We start from the raw sequence: 24801 nt of genomic DNA on the forward strand, positions 1-24801 counted from the left end.
AATAAGTTACAGTAATAACTTTGACTGTATCATTAAACATAGTTTATACTATGGTATACCGTTGTATAAGTTCAAAGTAACTTTTAACCTACTAGCTAATTTTAGCCAAACTCAGTAAATTTGAGTTGACAATGTGGGCATCATTTCTTTCGGTTCATTCATGTCAAACAAGTAAAACTCAAGAACGTTAATCTAATAATACAAAATGTACTTACACAACAGTAGATTTTTAATAATATCGATACAACTCCATCCTCAATTCCTCCTCTCGTGGTTGTTCAATATTCCACAGTCTATGGGGAGAACGCGTTAACATCTCGCGAGATAATCTATCCTATCACGGGATTTTGTAATATTGCAAGATCTTTTGTTACTACATCTTGGCAGCACAGTTTTGACAATTACATCCAACTCAGACATAAATGGTGACCGGATATATTTCTGTTTTACATGATTATGCATACATTCCATAAAAAAATAACAACTAATACATCAGGTACAACAGGTTGAAATAATGGCTAAAATGCAGTGGCTTTGACTGACTGGGCGCCGCCGTCTCATTTCACTGTCAATGAAGCTGCAAATTAAAATTAAAGATGTAGTTTCTTAGTGCAGAAATAATCTGATTTATCTTTCTATGTCACAGTGTTGTCGGCTCTCATAAGAGAAGACAAGGGACAAAAACCAGCTGGTAAATACACACATTTTCATTGTGCACAAGATCAGAGGAGCTAAAAAAAAGAGATACTATCAAATCTATTATAAAGCACAGCATTAAGAAAAAACCAATGCAGATCTGCAGAAGAGTGAACGAGTACTGCGTAATATCTTACGCTAGGGGAAAATCTCTTTTCCATGAGATATTGAAGCCAAAAATTATCCTTAATTTTGAAATAATGTAAAACACGTTGCGGCAGCATGCAGACATAGGCAAGACAGCTCGCGCGCCTATTGGCTGCCCTGCGGCAACTGCAGCAGCCTATCGAGAGAGGCCCCTCGTGACGTCCCTCGTAATATCTTATGCTAGGGGAACACAGTGTAAAACGCTGTGCGTGCTGAGATCCAACATCAAAGTCCCAAGGGCAGTGTGTAGTGTTTGTGGACACTGGGTCGTGGGCACATTCACTACATTTAATGCACAATCGACATTGTCGATTTTATGTGTGCGAGCCCTGGACTGTGGCGGGCTGTGCTTGTGTGTAGGAATGAGCACTGGGCCGTGGGCATTTTTACTACACTCACAACACCATCGGCCGTGGCCGGAAAACCAGAAAATACACTCTTTATGAGATTTATCTGGGTCGCCGTAAAAACGGCGTTTGTGTGCAGGCAAACGGGCTGTGGTACCGGCTTGTTTTCTGCTAAATACACTGGAACAGTCGCATTTTCTGGAACTGAACGAGCAGGAAGTTTTGGTGGAAGTCTAGCCGCAGCGAGACTTGAACACCGTCGTTTTCCTAGGCGGGCTAGGAAGACTTTGAGGCCCCCGGCTTTATCTCGATCTTAGGCCGGGACCCACGCGGAGGGAGGTGACGGGCAGCAGAGCGATAGCGTGGTCTCGGGTCCCGGGCTTTTCGGCGCTGCGAAGTGGCGGCAGGCTGCGGCTGCGGCTGGGAGCTTCAAGCAGACGGCTGTTTAGAGCGGTCTGCTGCAGAGCTGGAGCGCTTTTGCAAAAAGTGCTTCATGGCCTGTGACGTCTTCTGCACCTCAGCGAACCTGTCCGCGAAGTCCTTGACGGACGATCCGAAGAGGCCGGCAGAAGAGATGGGGGCGTCGAGGAACGCGGCGCGCTCTGAGTCTGACATTTCATAGAGCGTTAACCATAAATGTCTCTCAGCTACGGTGAAAGAGGCCATGCTCTGCCCTATGGCCTGTGCAGCAGACTTAGTGGCGCGAAGAGCTAGGTCCGTGGCACTCCTCAAGTCCGGCACGCTGATAGCTCCCAGTCCTTCCTCATCCAGCTTACGGAGAAGGTCGGCCTGGAAGATCTGCAGGATGGCCATAGAGTGTAACGCAAACGCAGACACAGCCTGTCCAACGGCAATGTAAGCGTGGCTGTGCATGGCTGAAGTCGTGCGGCAAGCTTTTGACGGCAGCGTTATCTTGGCACGCCGTCCAGCGGAGGGCGGGCAAAGATGGGCCGCTACAGCTTCTTCCACTGGGGAAAGGGACTGGTACCCCTTTTCTTTAGCACTGTCCACCACGGAGAATGCTGCAGAAACAGAAGTACGCATTCTGGCTGAGAAGGGGGCATTCCAAGACTTCGCGACTTCTTCGTGAAGCTCAGGAAGAAAGGGTGCGGGTCTAAAAGACGGTGAAACGCGGACCCCTTGTAGGAAAAATTCATCCAGCCGGTTGTGTGCAGGCTCCACGGGTGCCGACCACTCAAGGCCAAGGCTCGCTACGGCCTGCATGTGCAGACTCATCAGCTCCGCTTCAATGCTGGCCCTTTTCCCGGAAGGCTCGCGAGCAGAGGGGGAGAGATCCACAGAGCTCGACCAGTCCTCACTGCCCGACGCCAGGATAGAGCAGCTGTCATCCTCCACAAACATGGCTTCTTAGTCTTCATCCATAACGGAAGCGGCAGCAGACGGCGGCCGCTGTCCGGGAGTGAGAGACTCCGGTGAAGCAGGCGGCGAAGCTGGCCGTGCAGTCTCGGCCAAAGATGCCAGGCAAGTCCTCAGAGTCACCATGGGCATAAGCTCGCAGTGAGGGCAGCCGCCGTCAGCGAGCGCGAGAGCTGCATGTTCCTCACCCAGGCAGGAAACGCAGATGACATGGCAGTCCCCGTCACTGAGTGGGGCTCGACACAAGCCACAGAGGGTGCGAGGCATCTTAAAAAAGACGCTCGGCTCTTTTAGAAAGAGAGTGTGAGTGTGAGAAAAGGATATAATACGCCGGACAGCGTAGCAGGAACGGCGACTGAAGGCGGCGAGTTGTCGGCCAGCGGCTTCAGATGCGAAGGCTCGTACCGCAGAAGGCTTTCTCAACGGTGCGGTTTCTTCCACTCGGGATCCAGCAATGCGAGAGCTTCGCTGAAGAGATGAAAAATCTGATTCTATCAGCCTGTCGAGCTGTATTTATAGGCCCAGGCCACGCCTGTTTCCACGAGGGGCCTCTCTCGATAGGCTGCTGCAGTTGCCGCAGGGCAGCCAATTAAATCTCAGCTACTTAATTTCAGCTATTACTTAATTTTAGGTTTTAGTTAAACGATAATAACCTGCCAAAAAAAATTAAATAATAATTGTCTGTGGTAATCAACAGCAGAAACGGTTCTCAAAGTATCGGCTACACCCAGTTTCAGGGCAAAAAACACATGCACGCAGAACTGTATGAACACTTTAATTTTCCGTGCATTTTAATGTTGACATTACTCATAATGAACAGTCACTTCCAATTCTTACTTCACCACTCATTATTTTTAGCATTAAAAAATGCATTCTCCTTCTTTCTCATAGCACAACCAGAGTCTGTAAATGAGCTGGCCATCATTATGGCTGTGATTCTGATGGTTCTCGTGGTGTTGATCGTGGTGCTGATCGCACTGATCGTGCTGAAGTGCAGAAAACGTGGAGTATTCAGTTTTTAGGCGACTGACAGGGTGAGACTTTGATCAAATCCAATTCACCAGTTTACCACACGCTGGCCGAGGACAAGGACAAGGCTGAGGTGGGTTACGAGGCAGGAGGTGTTGTACCACACAATGGGACCTGGAGAATAATTATGGGTCGGTCATGAACGGTCATTTTGAACTAATCTATGATGTGACTCAGGAACACAGAGTTGTCTCAGAGAGTTATTTGTTAATTTTGTGTTGACCGTGCATGCGCCGTACAGGAAACAGAAATTATTAGTTCACTTCTCGAGTCTTCGGGTTCGGGTTAGGTTCGTTTGTTCACATAATGTCACATGATGAACGAACGACTCGAACCTGAAGACTCAGAAGATGAAAAAAATCAATTCTGTATCCGGTACTACAGACTGCAAAGCTCAGTTTATGGGGATGTCATGTGATGAACGAATGTCTCAGATCGGGACGTGAGGTAAACTTAACAGATTGCATAGCCTGAAGACCCAGATAAGCAATGAATGAATCATTTCTGTTTCTCATTATTTGGCCTTGGCCTTGCATTGCAATTTTTTTCTTATTCTAAATGTGATCAACATTTAATGTGTTTGGGGAATTTGGCTATTAACGTAACATTTTAATTATATTCTGCTGAAATTAACGAAAAGACTTGAAAAAAGATTTGTTCATTTTGAAGCGACCACTACGATCACATAATCCGATGGGTCACAGAATTTGGTGTAACACTGTAAAACAGGAGAAGAAACAAACAAACAAATAAAAAGGATGAAAGAACTTGAAAGAAAAAGCACCACATTACAATTTACCAATGTTCAATTCTCATTTTGACTTCCGATATCAATTCTCAAATTCTCAAATTTTAGTTGTCGAAGTCTTTTCCACCAATGTTCCCTATATACTGTCTAATCCTAATCCAACCCTACCAGTAACCTAAGGGGAAACTGATCTTCTCTCTTTACTACTAGTTATAGCATAAACATGAATGAACATCAGAAGGTATGTTGAAAGATACAGGACAACTTGCCGAAATGTGTCATGTCTCATGTAATCGCTTTCAAGCATGAAAAGATCTCAATAAAACAGCTTGTAATATGTCAAGTAACGTTATATTTAGCCGGGGAAAGCCATTCAGTGTCAGTAGCTCAACAAATAAACAATATAAAGGAGCATTTTGCTAAATATATGCAATATATTTCATATTCATTTTTACTCAACCTCTTCTTCAATATTTAATGTTTGAATAAATTGTTATAATAGCCTCCGTTTAATCGTTTATATTTAAAAAAAAAAACTCTCCAAATTCTCACATCATTTACAAATACGATGCATGGACCTCCATGCGGGAGGTCGACTCCTCAAAAACCACACAAAGTGAACACTACGGTAATCCAAATGACCCAAGCTGACGAATCAGTGTCTTCTGAAGATAAATAAAAGGTGTGTGAGAGAAAAATGTGATTATTTTAAACTATATTTTTCTTTCATCCCTTCCAGCCCACGGTCACACTGGGTCGGGTTCACGCTTGAGGTAACGTCAGCATGTTATGAAACTGCAGCGCATTGAACGGCATAAATCATGAGCAAATTTTCATTTCATCCCTTTAATATAATGAAGATTACGACTATAATATCAAATTCCAAATGTAAATCACCTTTGGGATACGTGGAGATGCTCAGGAGAGTGAACGCCACTTTTAGTGACTTTGATGTATTTGCATTTGCACTGTTTATTTGTGTTTAATAACTTGTTCAGACTATTAAAAAGCAATGCATTTTCTACTTGTTTAATTGAATATATATATCCAAATTTATCATCAAAATTATAACTGTATGCAGCAATAAACTTTCATTGCAATGCAACTGTAGTTCAGTGATTCTCCACTAAAAGGCAAACTGGTGCCCAGTGTCAAGAGGTCACTGCAGGATTGAGTTGGTTTACTGGTTATGCAACACTGGTTGCTCATTTTCCCTGTTTATTCTTGTTCCTTGTATAGTCTATTTTTATAATTCTAAGTGTTCAAATAAAAAAAAATTATGAATGAAACCGTGTTTTCATTACTAACTGACGTCTGCATCTTCAGTTGGACCACCATTTATGGATCGCAGAAACTGATCCCTTCATAACATTATCACCATAATAATACACCAGATATTATAAATGTGAATCCCAAATGCAGATCAAGAACTCCCAGAATAGGCCTACATACTACGGTAAATATACACACTCACAAAAAAATATTATTTTAAGTATCTAATAACTATTTAATATAAATGAATAATGTATGTAGAAATGCATATGTAGAAATACATTTACATTACAAATAACGATATAGCAGTAGTTTAGTATGCTGTAGATCAGGATTCTGATATTCTGCAGCAATGATAATAATAATCACAATAATAAAGTTTAATCGTACAAGTTGCTTTATCACAAGTTTTTTATACATTCACATTTCACAACATAGAACAAGTACGTAGGAAACAAACCCCAAGAAACAAAAAGAAAGGAAAAGACACAAACCGCAGTGATGTGTTACAAGAATGTCCTTCTACAGAGAGATTTCATCATACGTGACTATATTATCTTAATTATTCAGAGAGAACCACAGAAATATCACTTCATTTCTATGGGATCTGCTTCTTGGTTTATATTAAAGGAATAATTCACCCAAAAATGTAAATTGTGTCATCATTTACTCACCCTCATGTCGTTCCAAACCTGAATGATTTACTTTCTTCTGCGGAGCACAAAAGACGCTCATTTGAATACATGCAATTATAATGAATCAGGACCGAAGCTCTCCGGCTTATAGAATCATAAAGCATCATAACAGCAATTCATATTCACTCACGCACCATATTCAAAGTCTCAGGCTTGACAGCTCAAATCAACATTCACTTTCATCATAATTGCAATGATATTTCCGATATGAATAAGGGGTTTGCAAACTATACAAACACACATGAAATGTATGCATACAATTCATTGATTAAATTATTAAAATTATATGTATACAGCATGGTATGAATTGATTTACGCTGATTTAAATAAAAATTAAGTATTAATCAAATTAAAAATATATTAACAATATATTTTTTACTATTTTTAGAAGAAAAAAAAAATCATTTTCTTATATGCAAAATTGAGGTTCTGTTTGACCCAGACATTTAGTCATAAGACACCCCATTTCTCCAAAGCCAGATATTCTTCTACAGAAGAAATAAAGTCATTTAGGTTTGGGATGACATAATGAGGGTCAGTAAACGATGACGAAACTTTCATTTTTGGGTGAACTTCCCCTTTAATATGCTGATGTGTGAGTAAATAAGATTATATTGAAAATGTCAAGTGCCATGCTGAGGAGAAAGAGAGGGAGTGCCGATAATTTCAGTTAAACTGTGTTACTTTTTTTCAATTATACTGTCCGAACCTGCAGGATCATCTCATCTTCTCTACTACCATTTTCTGGTCCCTCTCTCGGCTATATGTGCAATCTTTCGACAGCATGTTGTTCATGTTGCTGAGTGGAAGCCCACGCTGACGGTCAGCGCTTGGCATCGATTTTGTCCGACTTAGAACAAAAAAGTAAAGGCTGAATATGATGTTTTAATTAAACAAATTAGAAATTAAAGGAATGTTTTTGTCTCAATAAAAAAGCTCTATTGACAACATTTGTGGGATAATGTCAATTATCACAGAAAATTATTTTGTCACTCAATTAATTGCTATTGTGCCACAAACACTGTAAATAGAGACAGACTTTTATTGAATGCTAAATATTCCTTCAATAGAATAAATGAATACAACTTTACTATGGCTACAGATTAAATACATAAAAAAAATACAAATTAAAGATCAAAAAATTAATCGTTAAAGAGAATTAGCTATCAAAATGTCAACGCTGCTACAAGTTTATCCAAATAGTTTATATCACTAGCCTTTAAATGTGTATTTGTCTACATGAGACCAATACTAAACACACCTCACAGTATTGGCACATGAGATCAATTCTCTAAATCCTGTTTTTAACTGAAATTATACTTTAGTTGTTCTGCAAAAGTGGATTTGAACATCTATTTCATATGTGAGTATCACCGTTTACACACAGTTTCATGATTGTCACAATTTAGGCAGAATGGCAGTAATATCTCATAACAGTAATACTGTCAAAACCTTGATGATCACTGGCTAAAACACATGACCAGAAAGTCAAAAGTATGGACACACTTGAGATCCACACGTTTGATTGGTCATGTAGATCAGCCGGTTTTAGGCTTTCGTACCCTGGTAAACGTCCACATGCACTCAAACTGACACATACACACACACTCACACACACTTCTGCTGAATCTATGTGATATCCCTAGAAAGGTTTGATGTTAATTATTAGTTTGGGTCAAAACCACTCAGTTTCTGCACGGGAGGAATATTCAGTCCTTGTTTTCCACCCGTCCTCTTCCAGCTTTACTCTTGATCTCTGAGCCCAGCATCCCTGAACATCATTCGGTCAGTCCCCTATCCTCCTCTCCTCCGTATAGGAAGCTATTCGTGCCGACAGGTTGGACATATTCCTCTGTTTTGTCCCAGTCTGAGACCCAGCTTCCTCCGGCTCCGCCCCCTCCAGTCCCCGCCCCATTGGGGTCACCTGATTGGATAGTTGCTCCGTAGCCGCCGCCGCCTCCCGTCGAGCGGTACAGCTCTTCCGTTTCATCCGCTAGCTCGTCTTCTCCCAATATACCGCATTTCTCCTCACTCGTGTTCTCAGGCTCCGCCCACGACTGCTTCTCTCCTGACGCAAAGAGACCTGAAACGCATCGGCGGTGACATCATCACTATGATTTATGTGGACTTTTGGATGAATCTCACAAAAATAGTCATAAAATCGCATAAAATTCCCAATCCCAAAGTCTGAATGTCTATTTTTAGGAGCACACAAACATGATTTTTTTTACCCTATAATTTAAACAATTTTATTAATTTATTAAAATAATTTATGAATTTATATATAAATTTGAATATATAATTAATTAATACAATTATTAATTTGAATAAAATTAAACATGACATGAGGATTATTACTGAATAAATAACAGAATTTTTTTATTTAATTTATTCAAATAAAAAATATTAATTTTAAAATATTTTTATTTTTAGAAAATATTTTCATACATTTTCTTTATGCAATATTTTTTTTTTAAACAAGACATTTTTGTCATGAGATTCAGCCTCTAATCCAAAGTGCCACAAATATTACACACACAACAAAATACACCAAAATTATTCTTTTTTTGGATCAATAACTATACATATTACATATGCACAATTAGACAGAGATGGATGGAAGGAAATGGACAGAAATATTCACCGTAGAAGATAACTCCACCATAATGAACAAGTGAAGCAATGAGAAACACATATTGCCACTCCTCCCGCGTCTACAGAGAGAAACACACAGACAAGAGTGTATGTTCATGTGTGTGTATAGAGATATATCTATGTATGTATGCATGTGTCACCATAACATTTCAGATAATGTATGTGCAGGTTTATATTCAGATAATATGTGCAACCTAACCCTAATGTGAGAGAAATAAAAGCAAGAAGAGAAGGGACGACGTGCGTGAACAAAATGTGATGGCCAGGAATAGAAAAGGGAGAGAATGAGAAAAGGAGCGGTTATATATTGACAGGAAACCAGAGAGATGGGAAATGACACATGATCTCTGTAAATGTTATAAGGAAAAGCATGAGCTTTTTAAACACAAAGAGGAACAGACTGTCCGCACATCCAGCACAGCAAACTCTCTTCTCCTCTGAGTCTATGGTTTACGGTCAATACCTTGTTTTTGGTCATGGCACCAACGATCAGAGGGCACACCATGCCCGAGAGCGTGCCCACGCCGTTAGAGATGCCCATCAGAATACTGGCGTAGCGAGGAGCGATGTCCAAATGATTCACATTGAACCCTGAAGGTTGAAAAGAAAAGAGCGAAAAAATTGGGGTTGGGAAGATTTTTTTAGATTTTCGAAAGAAATACATGGCTGCATTTATTTGATCAAAAATACAGAATTTCTTTTAAAAATATTATTCCAATTTAAAATAATTGTTTCCTATTAGAATATATTCAATGTAATTTATTCCTGTGATCAAAGCTGAATTTTCAGCATCATTACTCCAGTCTTCAGTGTCACATGATCCTTCACAAATCATTTATCAATGTTGAAAACTTTTTTTTTTAAACGTGATGCATTTTTTTTTCAGAAAGTAAAAAAAAACAGCATTTATTTGAAATGGAAATCTTTTTTTGAACATTATAAATGTCTTTACTGTCACATTTGATCAATTGAATGCATCATTTCTTGCTTTTGCAAGGCAATGTGTGTTCTTACCTGAGATGGCAAAACCACTAAATCCAACAGCAAGGACAAGAAACGAGATGGCGACACCCTTCGTGTGTGAGAAACCCACCACCAGAAGAAACGTGGCCTCCATCCCGAAACCTACACACACACACACACACACACACAACTTCAGATGTCTCATTTATAGCAGCATCTGTGTACGTTATTGATTGAATAGATGAATGGATAAGCATATATGTATTATATATAATGAATGCACAGCCTTTACCTCCACAGTTCATGAGTTTCCTGACGTTCGTGGTGGTCATTAAGTTGTGTGTCCTCAGGTAGTCGGCCAGCTGTCCTCCGATCGGCACGACGATGGTCATCACCAGATGAGGAAGAGCGGAGACGATACCAACCTAAACACAGAGAACAGAGACGTGTTTCAAGGATAAACTTCGGCTCAGATGCTTCTCCTGAAATAACACAGACTAATCAAAATATCATTTTTTTAATGGTCATAAAAAAAATATAATTAATTGTTCTTATTATATTATTGACAAAAAATAATAACAATTATTAAACATTTTAATCCATACTAAGCAAAATAATTATTATAACCCACACCAAGCAATTATTATAATACTACTGATATAACTATTACAATGTTTATTGTTATTATCATATTATTAATAATAACAACAATGATGTTGTTATAAACAAATATTATAACCCACACTAAGCAAAATAACTATTATTATTATAATTAATACTGAATAACCAACACTGACTAATCCAAATATTATTATTCAATGTTCATAAAAATAATTGTTGTTGTCATATAATTATTATCATTATATTCAGTGTTCATGATAACAATAATATTACTGTTTTTGTTTTTATTATTATGAACACTGAATAACCAACACTGACTAATCACAATATTATTATTATTATTCAATGTTCATACAAATATTTATTGTTGTTTTCATATTATTTATTATTATTATGAAAAAGTATTATATTTAGTGTTCATAATAAGAATAAGAATCATATTTATTGTTTTTAATTTTATTATTATCATGAAGGCTGAATACACAACACTGACTAATCAAAATATGAACAGTATTATGATTATTCTGGTCTGAGCACAGTCTGAGGTACGGCTGAGATCTCTTCTGGAACTCTAGGCTCTGACAGGAGAACTTCTCTCACCTTGCTGATCTCAAACTTAAACACCTCCTCGAAATACGCCGGCTGACTGATGAGCAGGAGGTAGAACGTCCAGCTCCGGCAGAAGTTGGCCACGATGATGGCGTAAACGGGCATCGACGTGAAGAACTGGCGCCATGGAGTGTTAAATTTCTGCGTGAGAGGAGAAGAAGGAGAGAGTCCTGGTCCTCATGCTGCACGAGCTTCTATCATCAGTGTTTCAACATGCGCTCGTGTGTGTGTGTTCGTACCGTCACTGGGTTCGCAAGTCCAGCTGATTCCCCGATGGCCTCCTCGATGTACTTCCTCTCCTCCGCCGTGATGGTCGGATGAGCCGCCGGACTCTCGTAGGACACCAGAATCCAGAACAAATACCAGCAGATCCCAAAACTACCTGCAGCCAGAGAGATGGAGAAGAAGAGATAGAGAGAAGGAGAGATGGAGAGAAGAGATGGAGAGAAGGAGAGATGGAGAGAAGAGATGGAGAGAAGGAGAGATGGAGAGAAGAGAGAGAGAGAAGGAGAGATGGAGAGAAGGAGAGATGGAGAGAAGAGATAGAGAGAAGGAGAGATGGAGAGAAGATGGAGAGAAGGAGAGATGGAGAGAAGAGATGGAGAGAAGAGATGGAGAGAAGGAGAGATGGAGAGAAGAGATGGAGAGAAGGAGAGATGGAGAGAAGATGGAGAGAAGGAGAGATGGAGAGAAGAGAGAGAGAGAAGGAGAGATGGAGAGAAGAGATGGAGAGAAGGAGAGATGGAGAGAAGAGATAGAGAGAAGGAGAGATGGAGAGAAGAGAGAGAGAGAAGGAGAGATGGAGAGAAGATGGAGAGAAGGAGAGATGGAGAGAAGAGAGAGAGAGAAGGAGAGAAGAGAGAGAGAAGGAGAGATGGAGAGAAGGAGAGATGGAGAGAAGAGATGGAGAGAAGAGAGAGAGAGAAGGAGAGATGGAGAGAAGGAGAGATGGAGAGAAGAGATGGAGAGAAGGAGAGATGGAGAGAAGAGATGGAGAGAAGAGAGAGAGAGAAGGAGAGATGGAGAGAAGAGATGGAGAGAAGGAGAGATGGAGAGAAGATGGAGAGAAGAGATGGAGAGAAGAGATAGAGAGAAGGAGAGAAGAGAGAGAGAGAAGGAGAGATGGAGAGAAGAGATGGAGAGAAGGAGAGATGGAGAGAAGAGATGGAGAGAAGGAGAGATGGAGAGAAGATGGAGAGAAGGAGAGATGGAGAGAAGAGATGGAGAGAAGAGAGAGAGAAGGAGAGATGGAGAGAAGAGATAGAGAGAAGGAGAGATGGAGAGAAGGAGAGATGGAGAGAAGGAGAGATGGAGAGAAGAGAGAGGAAGAAGGAGAGATGGAGAGAAGAGATGGAGAGAAGAGAGAGAGAGAAGGAGAGATGGAGAGAAGGAGAGATGGAGAGAAGAGATGGAGAGATGGAGAGAAGATGGAGAGAAGGAGAGATGGAGAGAAGAGAGAGAGAGAAGGAGAGATGGAGAGAAGAGATGGAGAGATGGAGAGAAGGAGAGATGGAGAGAAGAGATGAAGAGAAGAGATAGAGAGAAGGAGAGATGGAGAAAAGAGAGAGAGAGAAGGAGAGATGGAGAGAAGGAGAGATGGAGAGAAGAGATGGAGAGAAGGAGAGATGGAGAGAAGATGGAGAGAAGGAGAGATGGAGAGAAGAGATGGAGAGAAGAGAGAGAGAGAAGGAGAGATGGAGAGAAGAGATGGAGAGAAGGAGAGATGGAGAGAAGAGATAGAGAGAAGGAGAGATGGATAGAAGAGATAGAGAGAAGGAGAGAAGGAGAGATGGAGAGAAGAGATGGAGAGAAGGAGAGATGGAGAGAAGAGAGACAGAGAAGAGAGATGGAGAGAAGAGAAAGAAGAGAGACAGAGAAGAGACAGAGAGATGGAGAGAAGAGAGAAAAGAGATGGAGAGAAGAGAAAGAAGAGAGACAGAGAGAAGAGACGGAGAGAAAAGTGAAGAGGGAGATGGAGAGATGGAGAGAAGAACTCTGAACACATGTACAACACCAACAGATGAGCATCATGCCTCAATATTAGTGAGTGAGTGAGTGAGTGTGTGTGTGTGTGTGTGTGTGTGTGTGTGTGTGTGTGTGTGTGTGTGTGTGTGTGTGTGTGTGTGTGTGTGTGTGTGTGTGTGTGTGTGTGTGTGTGTGTGTGTGTGTGTGTGTGTGTGTTTCTCACCATATACGTAGAAGACTGAGGGCCAGCCAGAATACTGAACCAGAATTCCAGCTAACGGCATGGCTATCACAGCGCCCGCGTATGAGCCTGAGAAACACAACCAATCACACATACACTCTACATACGTCTATGCAAACTATACATTCATTAATTAAAAAATATGAAATATTAAATGAATATTATAATGGAACAAAAAAACAATATTAATAATAATGATAATATTAAAGATAATATTAAGCATAATTTTCATATTTATTTTTACTTATCATTAATATGAACACTGAATAATTGGGGGGGGGGGGTCCATTTTCCACAGGCATTAAACTGCTAAGCAAAAATAATGACCTCACCACAGAACGCTGTTGTGGCCAATCGGCTTCTTTCCAGCGGCGGGGCCCATTTGGCCCAGATCCCGTGGCATGCTGGGTAAGATACACCCTGAGCAGAAATGACAATAACAGTAGATGAAGTCATAAACTGTAACCAGAGCAATACTGTGCTTCAGTCACACAATACCCAGATGAACATGCAGAGGTCATGTGACACTGTTGGGGAATGTTACTTTTAAAAGTAATACATCATATAATTTGTGTTTCTCATGGGAAAAAATAAGTTATGATATATATATATATATATATATATATATATATATATATATATATATATATATATATATATATATATATATATATATATACACACTTTTTTTTTTTTTTTTTTTTTTACCTCCACCAGCCCCTGTAGTATCCTCACAAAAATCACAGCGCCAAAGTGCACTCGTGCTGCCGAGGGAATCATCATGTTCAGGATAGACGTGGACACGACTGCAAAGCCAAACACTCTGAGAAACAGAGAGAGAGAAACATCTACTGCATCAACAGTGTGTGTGTGTGTGTGTGTGTGTGTGTGTGTGTGTGTGTGTGTGTGTGTGTGTGTGTGTGTGTGTGTGTGTGTGTGTGTGTGTGTGTGTGTGTGTTCTGTTCGCTGTGGTTTAAACACTGCATGACTGACCGGTTGGCTGCAAACTTCTGACAGATAAAGCCTCCTGGAATCTGAGTGACAATATATCCCCAAAAAAAAGATCCGTGAATCATTCCTACAGTCTCTGGGTCCCAGGTGAACTGAGCTTTCTGAAACACACAAACTTTCTACACTTAATATAATCAACAACTTACAACATAATGCATAAAACAATACTGAAATCCTCCAATAACACGATTGCATTGCCTTAAATTGTAATATTGCTTTTATTAATGAAATGCACCAAATGAATCGATGCATGCACTCAGCAAAAATAAAATAAAATGCAAAATAACTAGTTGAGTCATGTGACAATACTGTAGTGTAACATTGTTTATTGTTGCATGATGTTTTACACACTACTTCAGTATGCAATGAGTAAATACTGCACATGCAACACTGTTACTTTTAAAAGTAACACATTATAATTTACTCAATGCTCATGAAAAATAAGTCATGTTGCATTGCTGCAAGTAACAAACACACTTGGTTTTTCGTTTACCAGCAGTGTTGCTTTTAAAATGTATCAAAAAAATCTAATGCTCTGCATCAAACATGAGAGTATGCCAAACTCAAAGATTATGAGCAGAATCAGGCCTAATTTACAACATACACGTTAGGTGTCAGCGCCACCTATTGGTCAACATTTGTAAAGTGCTCTCTGTAAAGAGTAAAGTGTTGTTGAATACAGCCTGTCTGTTTGATGTCTAATTCATTACACACAAATGGTTTGTCATATCTAAAAATCTTTTAATATCATTTGAGCAGCGTAATTGCAAGATTATCTGGACACAAAGATCTGAGGAACAACTATGGGGAGTTTGAAAATGTATGACAAAATTGCAGAAAATCTAGTAGGGTGGAAATTGTACATGAAACATGTAAGCTGACGACATTAGCTGTGCTTCCATCCACCATCTTTTTTTTTTTTGCATTTAGGAATATCGCATAAAAAACGCTGGAGGTGCATAAAGTCTAAAAGCGTGCATAAAAACATAAGCACTCAATTGAGGTAGATATATTTTTTATCCGGTTAAAAGACATGCACATAAAACACACTGCCTGGCCAAAAGAAAAGTCACTGTTTGGATTTAAATAGACAAAAGAGTCTATGATCGGATCATTATTGCAGTGATTATTATGTTTCTAGCATGTTATATGTTTGGCAACAGTTCTTCTAACTCTAACTGATGGAGTGTGTAGCTTTTCATTTCTGAAACAATCATGTATGAAGAACATCATGTTCATATTCCAGGATGATAATATCCAGATTCATCAGGCTCAGATTGTGAAAGAATGGTTGTGAAAATCATTTTCTCTCATGAACCCAGAGCTTAAATTCATTGAAAGTGTTTGGGATGTGCTGGAGGAGACTTTACAGAGTGCTGGACTCTTGCATTGACAACACAAGATCTTGATGAAAATAACATCACAACATTTAGTAATGTACGATGGAAACACATTTACATAATAAATCCCTCAATGTGCAACAAAAAAAAACTCCCTTGACTTTGCCTCAACTGAGAATGTGATTGGATAACAGCGGACCAATCACATCACAGCATCTCAAATGTTGGTTTGGTCGGAAACGTCTGTGATCAGAATGATTTGGTTTATTTCCCTCTCATGACAGCGTTTAATGCATTTCCGCTCTGAAACGCCAGTCATTTATGATGAAGGAATTAAGAGCCAGAGTGGCTTCACCGATTACAGCAACTTCCATTTTTATTACATATATTTTGCGCCAATTTCCCAGGAAATGACGATTTTGTTCTCTTGAACACATTGGATGGAAACGCTGCTTTATTCGCAAATGTTTTATGTGAAATTCCAAGTTAAATTCGCAACTTTGAATGGAAATCTAGTGACATTAAGGGTTCGAGAACAATGCCAAATTTGCATGGAAAAACTTGAAAATAGTTCTGGTTTTGTTTGCACACAAAATCCAACTTACCACGACGTATGGCTTGCCTTCTCTATAGACAGTGTGGTTGTTCACCATGCTAACCACGGCCACACCAAGGTTACAGCGGATGCCGAAGGAGATGCAGAATCCCAGGCCTGACAGGATAGCGATGATGTAGCGTCGGGGAAGGCCGAAACACGTGCAGTCCACAACCGGAAGATCCTTCTCCTCCTGGAGCTCAGGACGACCCTCCGCCGACAACTCAATCGTCTCGCCATTCTCCTGACGCTTCTCTAGAACCCTGACACACACACACACCAACACACATTATGCTCTTTAAACTGTTTCATCCACCCCTAAAGCCTTGGGACGTCAGGATCAGCTGCCTGCGGGAAAGACAACGGAGAAAAATCTCTTTAATATCTCACTTTCTTCTCCCTGGACGGTAATGAGAGAGCTGGAGGCTTTTGCTGAAGACTCGTGATTCTGAGGGTCTCCTGAGAAACAAACCTTCATAAAGGCTTAAAATGCTCTCAGATTGATCAAGAAACCAGAGTATCTCGTCTAACTCTTATAAGATATACTCTGAGCTGCTGCACACTCAGTTATTATGGCTACATTTAAGATTTACTGGATGTATTTGAACAGCATGTAAAATTTTCATCCATTTGGATTACACAGTTTTAGCACAAACTAATAAATGTAATGTCAGTCATACATAAATGAAAAGAGTAACAGGTCAGATTTCTGTAATAGCACTAATAAACCAGGTTCATATTACTATTAGCAATCAATCAATCAATAAAATCTCATACATTTTAACTAATTGAATATTGCTTGTTCCACAGCTAACCATGTCGACTGAATAAAAATCAAAATAATTCACCATGAACACATTTATGCTGATTCTAAGAAATTTGAATAAATGCATCCTGAAAATATGATTATTTAAATCACATAAAATCAAAAAGAGTTAATAATATGATTTTTTGAGTGCAGAAATCTTATGACTGAATATGCATCACATTGAGCTTATTAGTTTATGTATGACAAACTGTGTAATCCTGATGGATTGAAATTGTATGTGCAATTCAAATACATACATCTTAAATGGAAGCATAAATATTTTTGAGTGCACATTAATAATTAATTTGCATATAGCCATAATTGATTTATAGCTCTAAACTCTTAAGGTATGATTTAGGAGAAACATCTCAGAGTTTCGCTTTTAAAGACATTTTAATGCTGTGAAGTTTCTGATGTTCACCGGTGCTCATAAAACAAAAATAAGAGGCAGTAGTAAAACGCTTCCCAGTTCACATTCCTAATGAACCGATGCGTCACATCTAATCCAGATTAAACACACAGTAACATGCTATGAGAGCAGCAGTTTCCTTCACAGAATCACATTAAATATTCATAAATATCTTCAGAAAAATCTGTGAGTGGTGTTTGACTGTACAAAACTCCCAGTTTGCATTCTTACGCACTATTCTGTGACGTTTTGTAGTATAAATAGTGCGAGTAGTGAGTTTTCCAAATAGAAAAAGTGCACTTTAAAAACCCAGATGATGCACTTCATTAGCTGAAAAAATGTTGGACACGTCATGCACTCGACTGTCACAGCTTTAATTATGTAACGAAGGGGGAATGACCTTATAAAATTCATACACTACACAGTTTGAGTACAGTAGTGCACATTGTATGGTGACACATTTGGGACACAACTTTAGTGAAGTAACAGCACAATAATTCCCTCAACAAGACACGATTTGAGGACGCGTTCATGTTTGGAGGACAAACACACACAATCACCGTTAGAGGTTTGGGCATATCAATAACCCGAAATATGACTTAAAGACCACAAAATTTGACATCAGACGTGTCAAAGATCTGGCCTTTGGTACAGTAGTGAACGTCCATGTGAATCTCTCATCACTGTTAAGCACAGACTCTTACCGTCAGGTTACAGCACCACTGCAGCTGATGAAATAATCATGTTCCTCAGAGCCTGAATTATTGATCAAACCTTCTATTTTAGTCTTTTTCTGCCTCTCTTCTCCCTCCCCCTTCATCCATCCATTCTTCCTCTCTGTTCTCCTAAATCAGTTCATCCAGTTCCATATTTCCCATCTACACTAAAAAGACTTTGAAAGCATTTGCGCTCAGAAATTGCTAGTAAATTTCACAAATAATTACATAGAAACGGCAAGTAACACGTTGATTTAAACATGAAATTTTGATGTAGAAAGACTGAAAAAAAGAAGTGTTTTTTACAGTGTTCGTTTGAAGAGGTAAAGAAAGATTTTGATGTATTTGAGGACAATTAGATGCATTTAAATAATTTACAAACAAAACAATCAGTTTAGGCTTAGTCATTCAGATGTGTAGCAGTATTATGGCAAAAAAAAATTATATTAAATTAAATTAAAAATTAGATGAAAATGAAAAGGCAACTGGAATGTTTAATCTGAAGCACTGAAATAAAAAACAAACTGAAAAAAAACAACGACCTAAATAGTAAAGCAATGACAATAACACAACAAAAATATAACTAAAATGAAAATGAACACTGAAAGTATAAAAATAAAAGTTAATTGAAAATATTAATAATACTATAAAATATAGTTTTATATGCAGAGGAACTATGCCTATTATTATTTTTATATTATTTTTCTTATTAATTTTGGATGGACAGAAATTGTCAATTCTTCAGTGTTATTTCAGATTTACTAAATGTCACAAAAAACGAATTGACCTGTTTCTGGTCACTTTATGCATCAGTCCACGTCAGTTCCTGTTTAAAACTGTCAGAATAAGCTGTAAAGTGAACCAGACTTTCTGCTAGCGAGACACTTTTAATCTAACACTTCTTACGGCTTCGGTCCGCTGGAGGAACGTGAGGTTAAGTGCTCTGCTTAAGGCTCGTACAGCACAAAACACACAACAGCACGGCATCATCAGAAGAGCAGACGGTTACATGTTTCTATCGCAGACGAGGAGGGTGTTTTGGCCAATATAATAACCTGTTGATCCCATTTGATCTGATTAGAGAGGAATCCACACTCAAGTGAGATAATTGAGCTTTTAAATGGCCGTTTATATGTAACAACATCCTCACATTGTGCATGAAGAACTAACAGTTTAATGACACTGTCCAGTCCAGTAATAGCAGTCGTGACGTGGATGACCGTGATGACTTGTGGGAGAGAGAGAGAGAGAGAGAGAGAGAGAGAGAGCGAGAGAGAGAGGATTTAACTAGCAGCAGGTTAGTTGGAGATCTATTTCAGGCCTGGATTTACACATTAAAGACCGCTCAAAATCCAGAGAAACAGACAGACAGACAGACAGACAGACAGACAGACAGACAGACAGACAGACAGACAGACAGACAGACAGACAGACAGACAGACAGACAGACAGACAGACAGACAGAGAGAGAGAGAGAGAGAGAGAGAGAGAGAGAGAGAGAGAGAGAGAGAGAGAGAGAGAGAGAGAGAGAGAGAGAGAGAGAGAGAGAGAGAGAGAGAGAGAGAGAGAGAGAGAGAGAGAGAGAGAGAGAGAGAGAGAGAGAGAGAGAGAGAGAGAGAGAGAGAGAGAGAGAGAGAGAGAGAGAGAGAGAGAGAGAGAGAGAGAGAGAGAGAGAGAGAGAGAGAGAGAGATTTTCCCCAGTATGCTAATGTGACAGATCAATGAAAGTTGATTTGATCCTCTGATTAAATGAATAACATATTTATCTGCATATATATCATTTAAATATGAAGACTTTTTGCCCTTGGGGATAAATAAAAGTACTTGTACTTCTGCAGGAAACTATAAATGCAAAAAAGCATCAAACGCCTTCAATATTACTGTAATTATTCAATTGACATTGAAGAATCGATTATAATATTAAATATTGAATGTCATTAAGTATTAATTGACACATTAATACTTAACCAGGGTTCATTACAAAACAATATTTAACAATTTACTGCTTAAACAAAAGTCTTGATTGCTTGTTTTATAAAGAATTTCATATTTAGTTCATTATCTTTTTGCTTTATCACAATATAGGCCTAGTTTTCTTTAAAAAATCTTTTTCACTGAATTTAAAATCTATTACAGGTGCATTACAAGTGTTCTTTCGCACTACATAATGAATACTGTTTGGTTTTCTAAACATTTATAACAGGAACATTGTTTATATTATTAATTTAAAATTATTTTATTATTAATCTCAGAAGCAAGTTTAGCTGCCAAAAACACAGGTATAGTGAATATATCGCAAAAAAACTGGGAGGATAAATGCAGAAAATCCTAAAAGTGCAGCTAGAATAATATAATAATAATAATAATTGAATATAAAATGTGGACATATGGTAACTAACACTGTAAAGGGTATGATAAAAAAATGCTATACATACTGTAAAATATGCATTTAAATGAATCATATATGAGCCTATAGGCTACATTAAGGTCAAATATGTAATATACAATTGAACAGTACTTCTCAGACAACAAAAAAAAAAAAAAAAATTATATTATATTACCAGGGAGTGTTTTAAATGATCAGTACGGTTAAAGTAACATAAACACCCTATCAAGTGTATTTTCTAAATCTGGGCATCTTTACATGATGCCATGATGCCGAACGGAAGTGGTCACCTGACAGGTGAAATGTGACGACACAAACCGGACAAGGGTCGCTATTAATAGAGTCCAGTCGAGTTAATCTGGTCGCGTTAATAAAGTCACACTCACATACACACTTGACAAACAACTACACAAACGAGTATCTCTTCAATGTCTAATGGCACTGAAACAAGCATCAAATCACTGAAAGAGTGACTTAAATCCTGTCTTTATCTTCTGTATTGCGTGTTTGCGGTCCTGTACCTCAGGTCACATGCTATAATCCCACCATCTCCATCTCAACATCTTATCTTTACAATATATGTTCTGATAAATATCAACTATTGGCTAAATCGTTTTGATCAGAATTAGACCTCATTCAGCTCTATTTTAAAGCTTTGACTACGCAGAATTAGACATTCAACTGTTAATATGAACACATAAACCGGTTTAGGTATTTCTTTAAAACTTTAATAAGTAATTTTTTGCGTCTTACCGGTTTATTCTTCCAAGTGTCTTGGCCGCTGCTGCTTTAAAGCGCTCAGGTCGGACCTCCATCCTCTACAACTCACTGCGGGACCGGGCGAGATCTGCGCGCTCCTGCTCTCACAAGCACTCACCCACCTACCCCTTACACACACACACACACACACACACACACACACGCTAATACTCTCCCTCGCACAGACACACGGGCGCGCATGCACCCATACACACACACACACACACACACACACACACACACACACACACACACATGTGCTTTATTTAAAGTTAAAAGCATGCAATGTGACTTTGAATATCATTTAGTGCTCCAGCTTTGTAGCTGTAAAAGCAACAATGGATAATACACCTCAGATCTTGAAATTAAACAAATGGAAACAAGAACGTTCAAAAACTGTGAACAAACAAGTGTAAGTTATTCTTTGACAAAGATTGATTTAGTAACTCAGTAGCCTATGTATTTTTAATAATCTTTAAATGGTGTAATATTTGTGAATTTGATACTTTACCATTTTCTTGCGAGTGCCGTCGAGATTACTCTCTGGTGCTGTGCAATTTCCGCGAGACTCCGCCCACACGCTGTTCTGATTGGCTGACTCCGCCCACACGCTGTTCTGATTGGCTGTTGGTTTTGATTGATTTTGACGCGTCTCGCAGTTGCGTCGCGTCAAGTGTGGACAGAAAAATTATTTGTCGCTGGAATCGTATCGCATCGCGTCTGGTTAGGACACAGTGTTTGAGATTATCATTGCCACACTTTGTGTTTGTTGTGCAAGCCGCAACGTCGCAGAAAAATAGAAACCGTATCTAAAATAGAATCATCGCGTGTCGCCGTCGCAGCTGGTTAGGACAAAAACTCTGATTAACATGGAAAATATACCTTTTAACGCGCGTCGCGTTGCGTGTAGTTAGGACACGGTGTTACGATAGCATTACAAAACTGAATTGTAAAAATCGTTGTAAATTTAAAAGAATAGAGTCCACACCACAATTATAACGATAACTATGGTTGGAATTACTTTCAAAACGTTTTTTTCCAGCCAATAATAGCCAATCAGAATCTCTCCTGCTTGAGCATTTAAAGCGGCAAAATACATACCTGCAGTGTGCGCTTATAGAGCTGGTAAGTCCCGCCCATCCGTAAAACCCCAAGTGGACCTCTAAGGTTGAAAAATCGTCAATGCAAGTGAATGGGAGAAAATAATTATTTTCTGGTCCCGTTTGAATTGTGCCATGAATGTGAACATATGTTGTCTGTGAATTTTTTATATAACTTTTCATGTTACGAGTTTGACAGTATATAGTATGATTCTTCGGCTAGCAGTTGTGGAAAAGACATAACGAGAAAGACTACATGTCGCCTATGTGACGTCACCCCATAAAGTTGACTTACCCGTGGTTTTCGCCAACCTCAACGATTTTATCCTCTCCCTGAAAGAAGGTGGTGAAGTGCACCAAAGACACAGCCATGTTTAGCGGGATCCGTGAGCTAGTGTCCGTGTGTGAGTGGTGTTGACGTTTCAAACGCGTCGAAAGCAGCGAAGGGTTGTAGTCCACAAAGTGCTCTCACACAAAGTCTAACCGTATCAAACTTCTACCTGCTAAATTGTAGCATTCTTTACACGAAAAATTATATAAAAAATTCACAGACAACATATGTTCACATTCATGGCACAATTCAAACGGGACCAGAAAATAATTATTTTCTCCCATTCACTTGCATTGACGATTTTTCAACCTAGAAGTCCAGTGGGGTTAGCGGAAGGGGCGGGACTTACCAGCTCTATAGGCTAATAAGTGATTCTGTGGCTGCTAATATTATCATAGTTATCGTTTTTGGTGTGAAAGGGCCTTAATTCTATGAGAAAAATTAAGTCCACACCACAACGATAAAGACACAAAGAAACAATATCGTTTTTACTGTAAAAAAAAGAAAAAAAAATCCCCTTATGAACGATAAAAAAACATTGACAGCCAATCAAAATCCATTCTGAGCGCGAGCATTTAAAGTGGCAGACAACAGAACTGGTGTGAATGCCTTATAGGCCTACATAATTCCACATCCGGTGCCTCAAACATAATTCCTGGAATGACACTCCCGAAGGAATACCGTTGGATCAATTCTTGGAGAAAAGCCAGGGGTACAAGACAATGAAACCAGCATTAGTGTCTAAACAACTTATTTGCAAGTTGTATCAACGATATGTTAGATTCAGAGAAAGTTTTAACTAGACACGCTGTGGTTGTGTTTTGGGGTTGTAATGAACATGGAGGTCTGGTGTCAATGTGTGTCACTGTCCAAGGTGCTGAAATGAGATTAGAGTAAATCTGTAAGAGTGAAGAGCCGGCGTGCTCACACGACTTAAACCCTCCCTCTCTCTCTCTCTCTGTGTGTGTGTGTGTGTGTGGTCGGGCCCCGATCCCTAACTCTGGCATACACGCACACTAGCTGTCTAATTTTAATCCACAAGGCAAATAAGATGCGAGACACACTTAGTGGACACAATATGCCACTACAAACAACTCAAGAACCCGAGCTGTGAACGCGCCAAATAGGACGGGATGTTTTGTTGGTCCTGGAACAACATTCCCATCAAACACACCGTACTTCGTCCTTTAACTTACCCTGAAACCAACCCGAACAGGAGGTTTAACGTTGTCCCTAAAATGTGATTGTCTGTCAGTAATGTTGATCCAGAGACATTATTTCTGTTTAAAATACAGTCACTATTCCCTAGTCCTGACCAAACAACGATCATTTTACATTTACGGAGTAATTACAAGTAAACAAAACAAGTTTCCAATATTAGAGAACTGATCTAGGTCGTAATTGAAGCTAAAGGCCAATATTTTCTTAAAAAATAAATAAACAGCTAAACAAAGACGATAATTTTTTGTAAAGAAAGTGATACTTTTATTCAGAAACGACATATTAAGTTGATGATATAATAATTAAAAAAAAAATAGTAGACTCCAAAGTGTTTAATGTTAGTGGATATTTTCATCCACTGATAATTCATTTATTTCAAAATACATAAATGTTAATTTATACAACTTATGTCAAATATTAATCTTGTGTTATCTTAGAATTGTGTTATTTCATGATGCCTAATGCATTAACTATTGTTAACCAAATGAACCTTAATGTGAAGTGTTACCAAATATTGTGTCCTACAAGAGCAGATGCAGCTGAGCCAAATTCTGTTCTGTTCATTTGAACTCTATTCCATTGGAATTCCATTCCAGCTCATGCTATTCAAATAATAAAAATTTTCAAGAATAGAATAGAACTTTACAATCACAAAGTCGTATATTCTGTATATTAATAGCAAAGGAAATAAATAGAATAGGACCGAAAACAACAGAACAGAAATGAATAGAATATAACAGACTACAGAGGACATTAGTGA

The 24801-nt window shown here is 38.9% G+C and overlaps 2 protein-coding genes and 1 gene segment (V, D, J or C); 1 reads left to right on the forward strand and 2 right to left on the reverse strand.

Moving 5' to 3' along the window:
- The window catches only part of LOC308682797 (basement membrane-specific heparan sulfate proteoglycan core protein-like), a 31215-nt gene extending 25588 nt beyond the window's left edge, over positions 1-5627 (forward strand). The window contains exons 8-10 of one of the 5 annotated variants that reach the window (XM_081352737.1): positions 647-691; positions 3459-3601; positions 5084-5627. In XM_081352737.1, the coding sequence (XP_081208863.1) occupies positions 647-691; positions 3459-3589 (176 nt within the window). In that variant the 3' untranslated portion in view covers positions 3590-3601; positions 5084-5627. Of the gene's footprint in view, positions 1-646; positions 692-3458 lie in introns of all 5 variants that reach the window. The other 4 variants (XR_014029201.1, XM_081352739.1, XM_081352740.1 and 1 more) reach the window with 4 other exon arrangements.
- LOC308682903 (Ig kappa chain V region 4135-like) overlaps positions 1-24801 on the reverse strand; it is a 1009768-nt gene that overhangs the window by 254792 nt on the left and 730175 nt on the right.
- Positions 8090-21445, reverse strand: slc17a7b (solute carrier family 17 member 7b; the record flags this gene model as incomplete). Its single annotated transcript, XM_081351991.1, has 13 exons — positions 8090-8394; positions 8956-9025; positions 9430-9557; positions 9981-10091; positions 10222-10354; positions 11151-11300; positions 11399-11541; positions 13348-13434; positions 13698-13785; positions 14074-14188; positions 14359-14477; positions 16322-16574; positions 21384-21445. 13 exons carry the CDS (start codon positions 21443-21445, stop codon positions 8090-8092), a joined length of 1764 nt encoding a protein of 587 aa, XP_081208117.1.

This window comes from Scardinius erythrophthalmus, assembly GCF_964197995.2.
Source record: "Scardinius erythrophthalmus genome assembly, chromosome: 22".
Lineage (NCBI taxonomy): Eukaryota > Metazoa > Chordata > Actinopteri > Cypriniformes > Leuciscidae > Scardinius > Scardinius erythrophthalmus.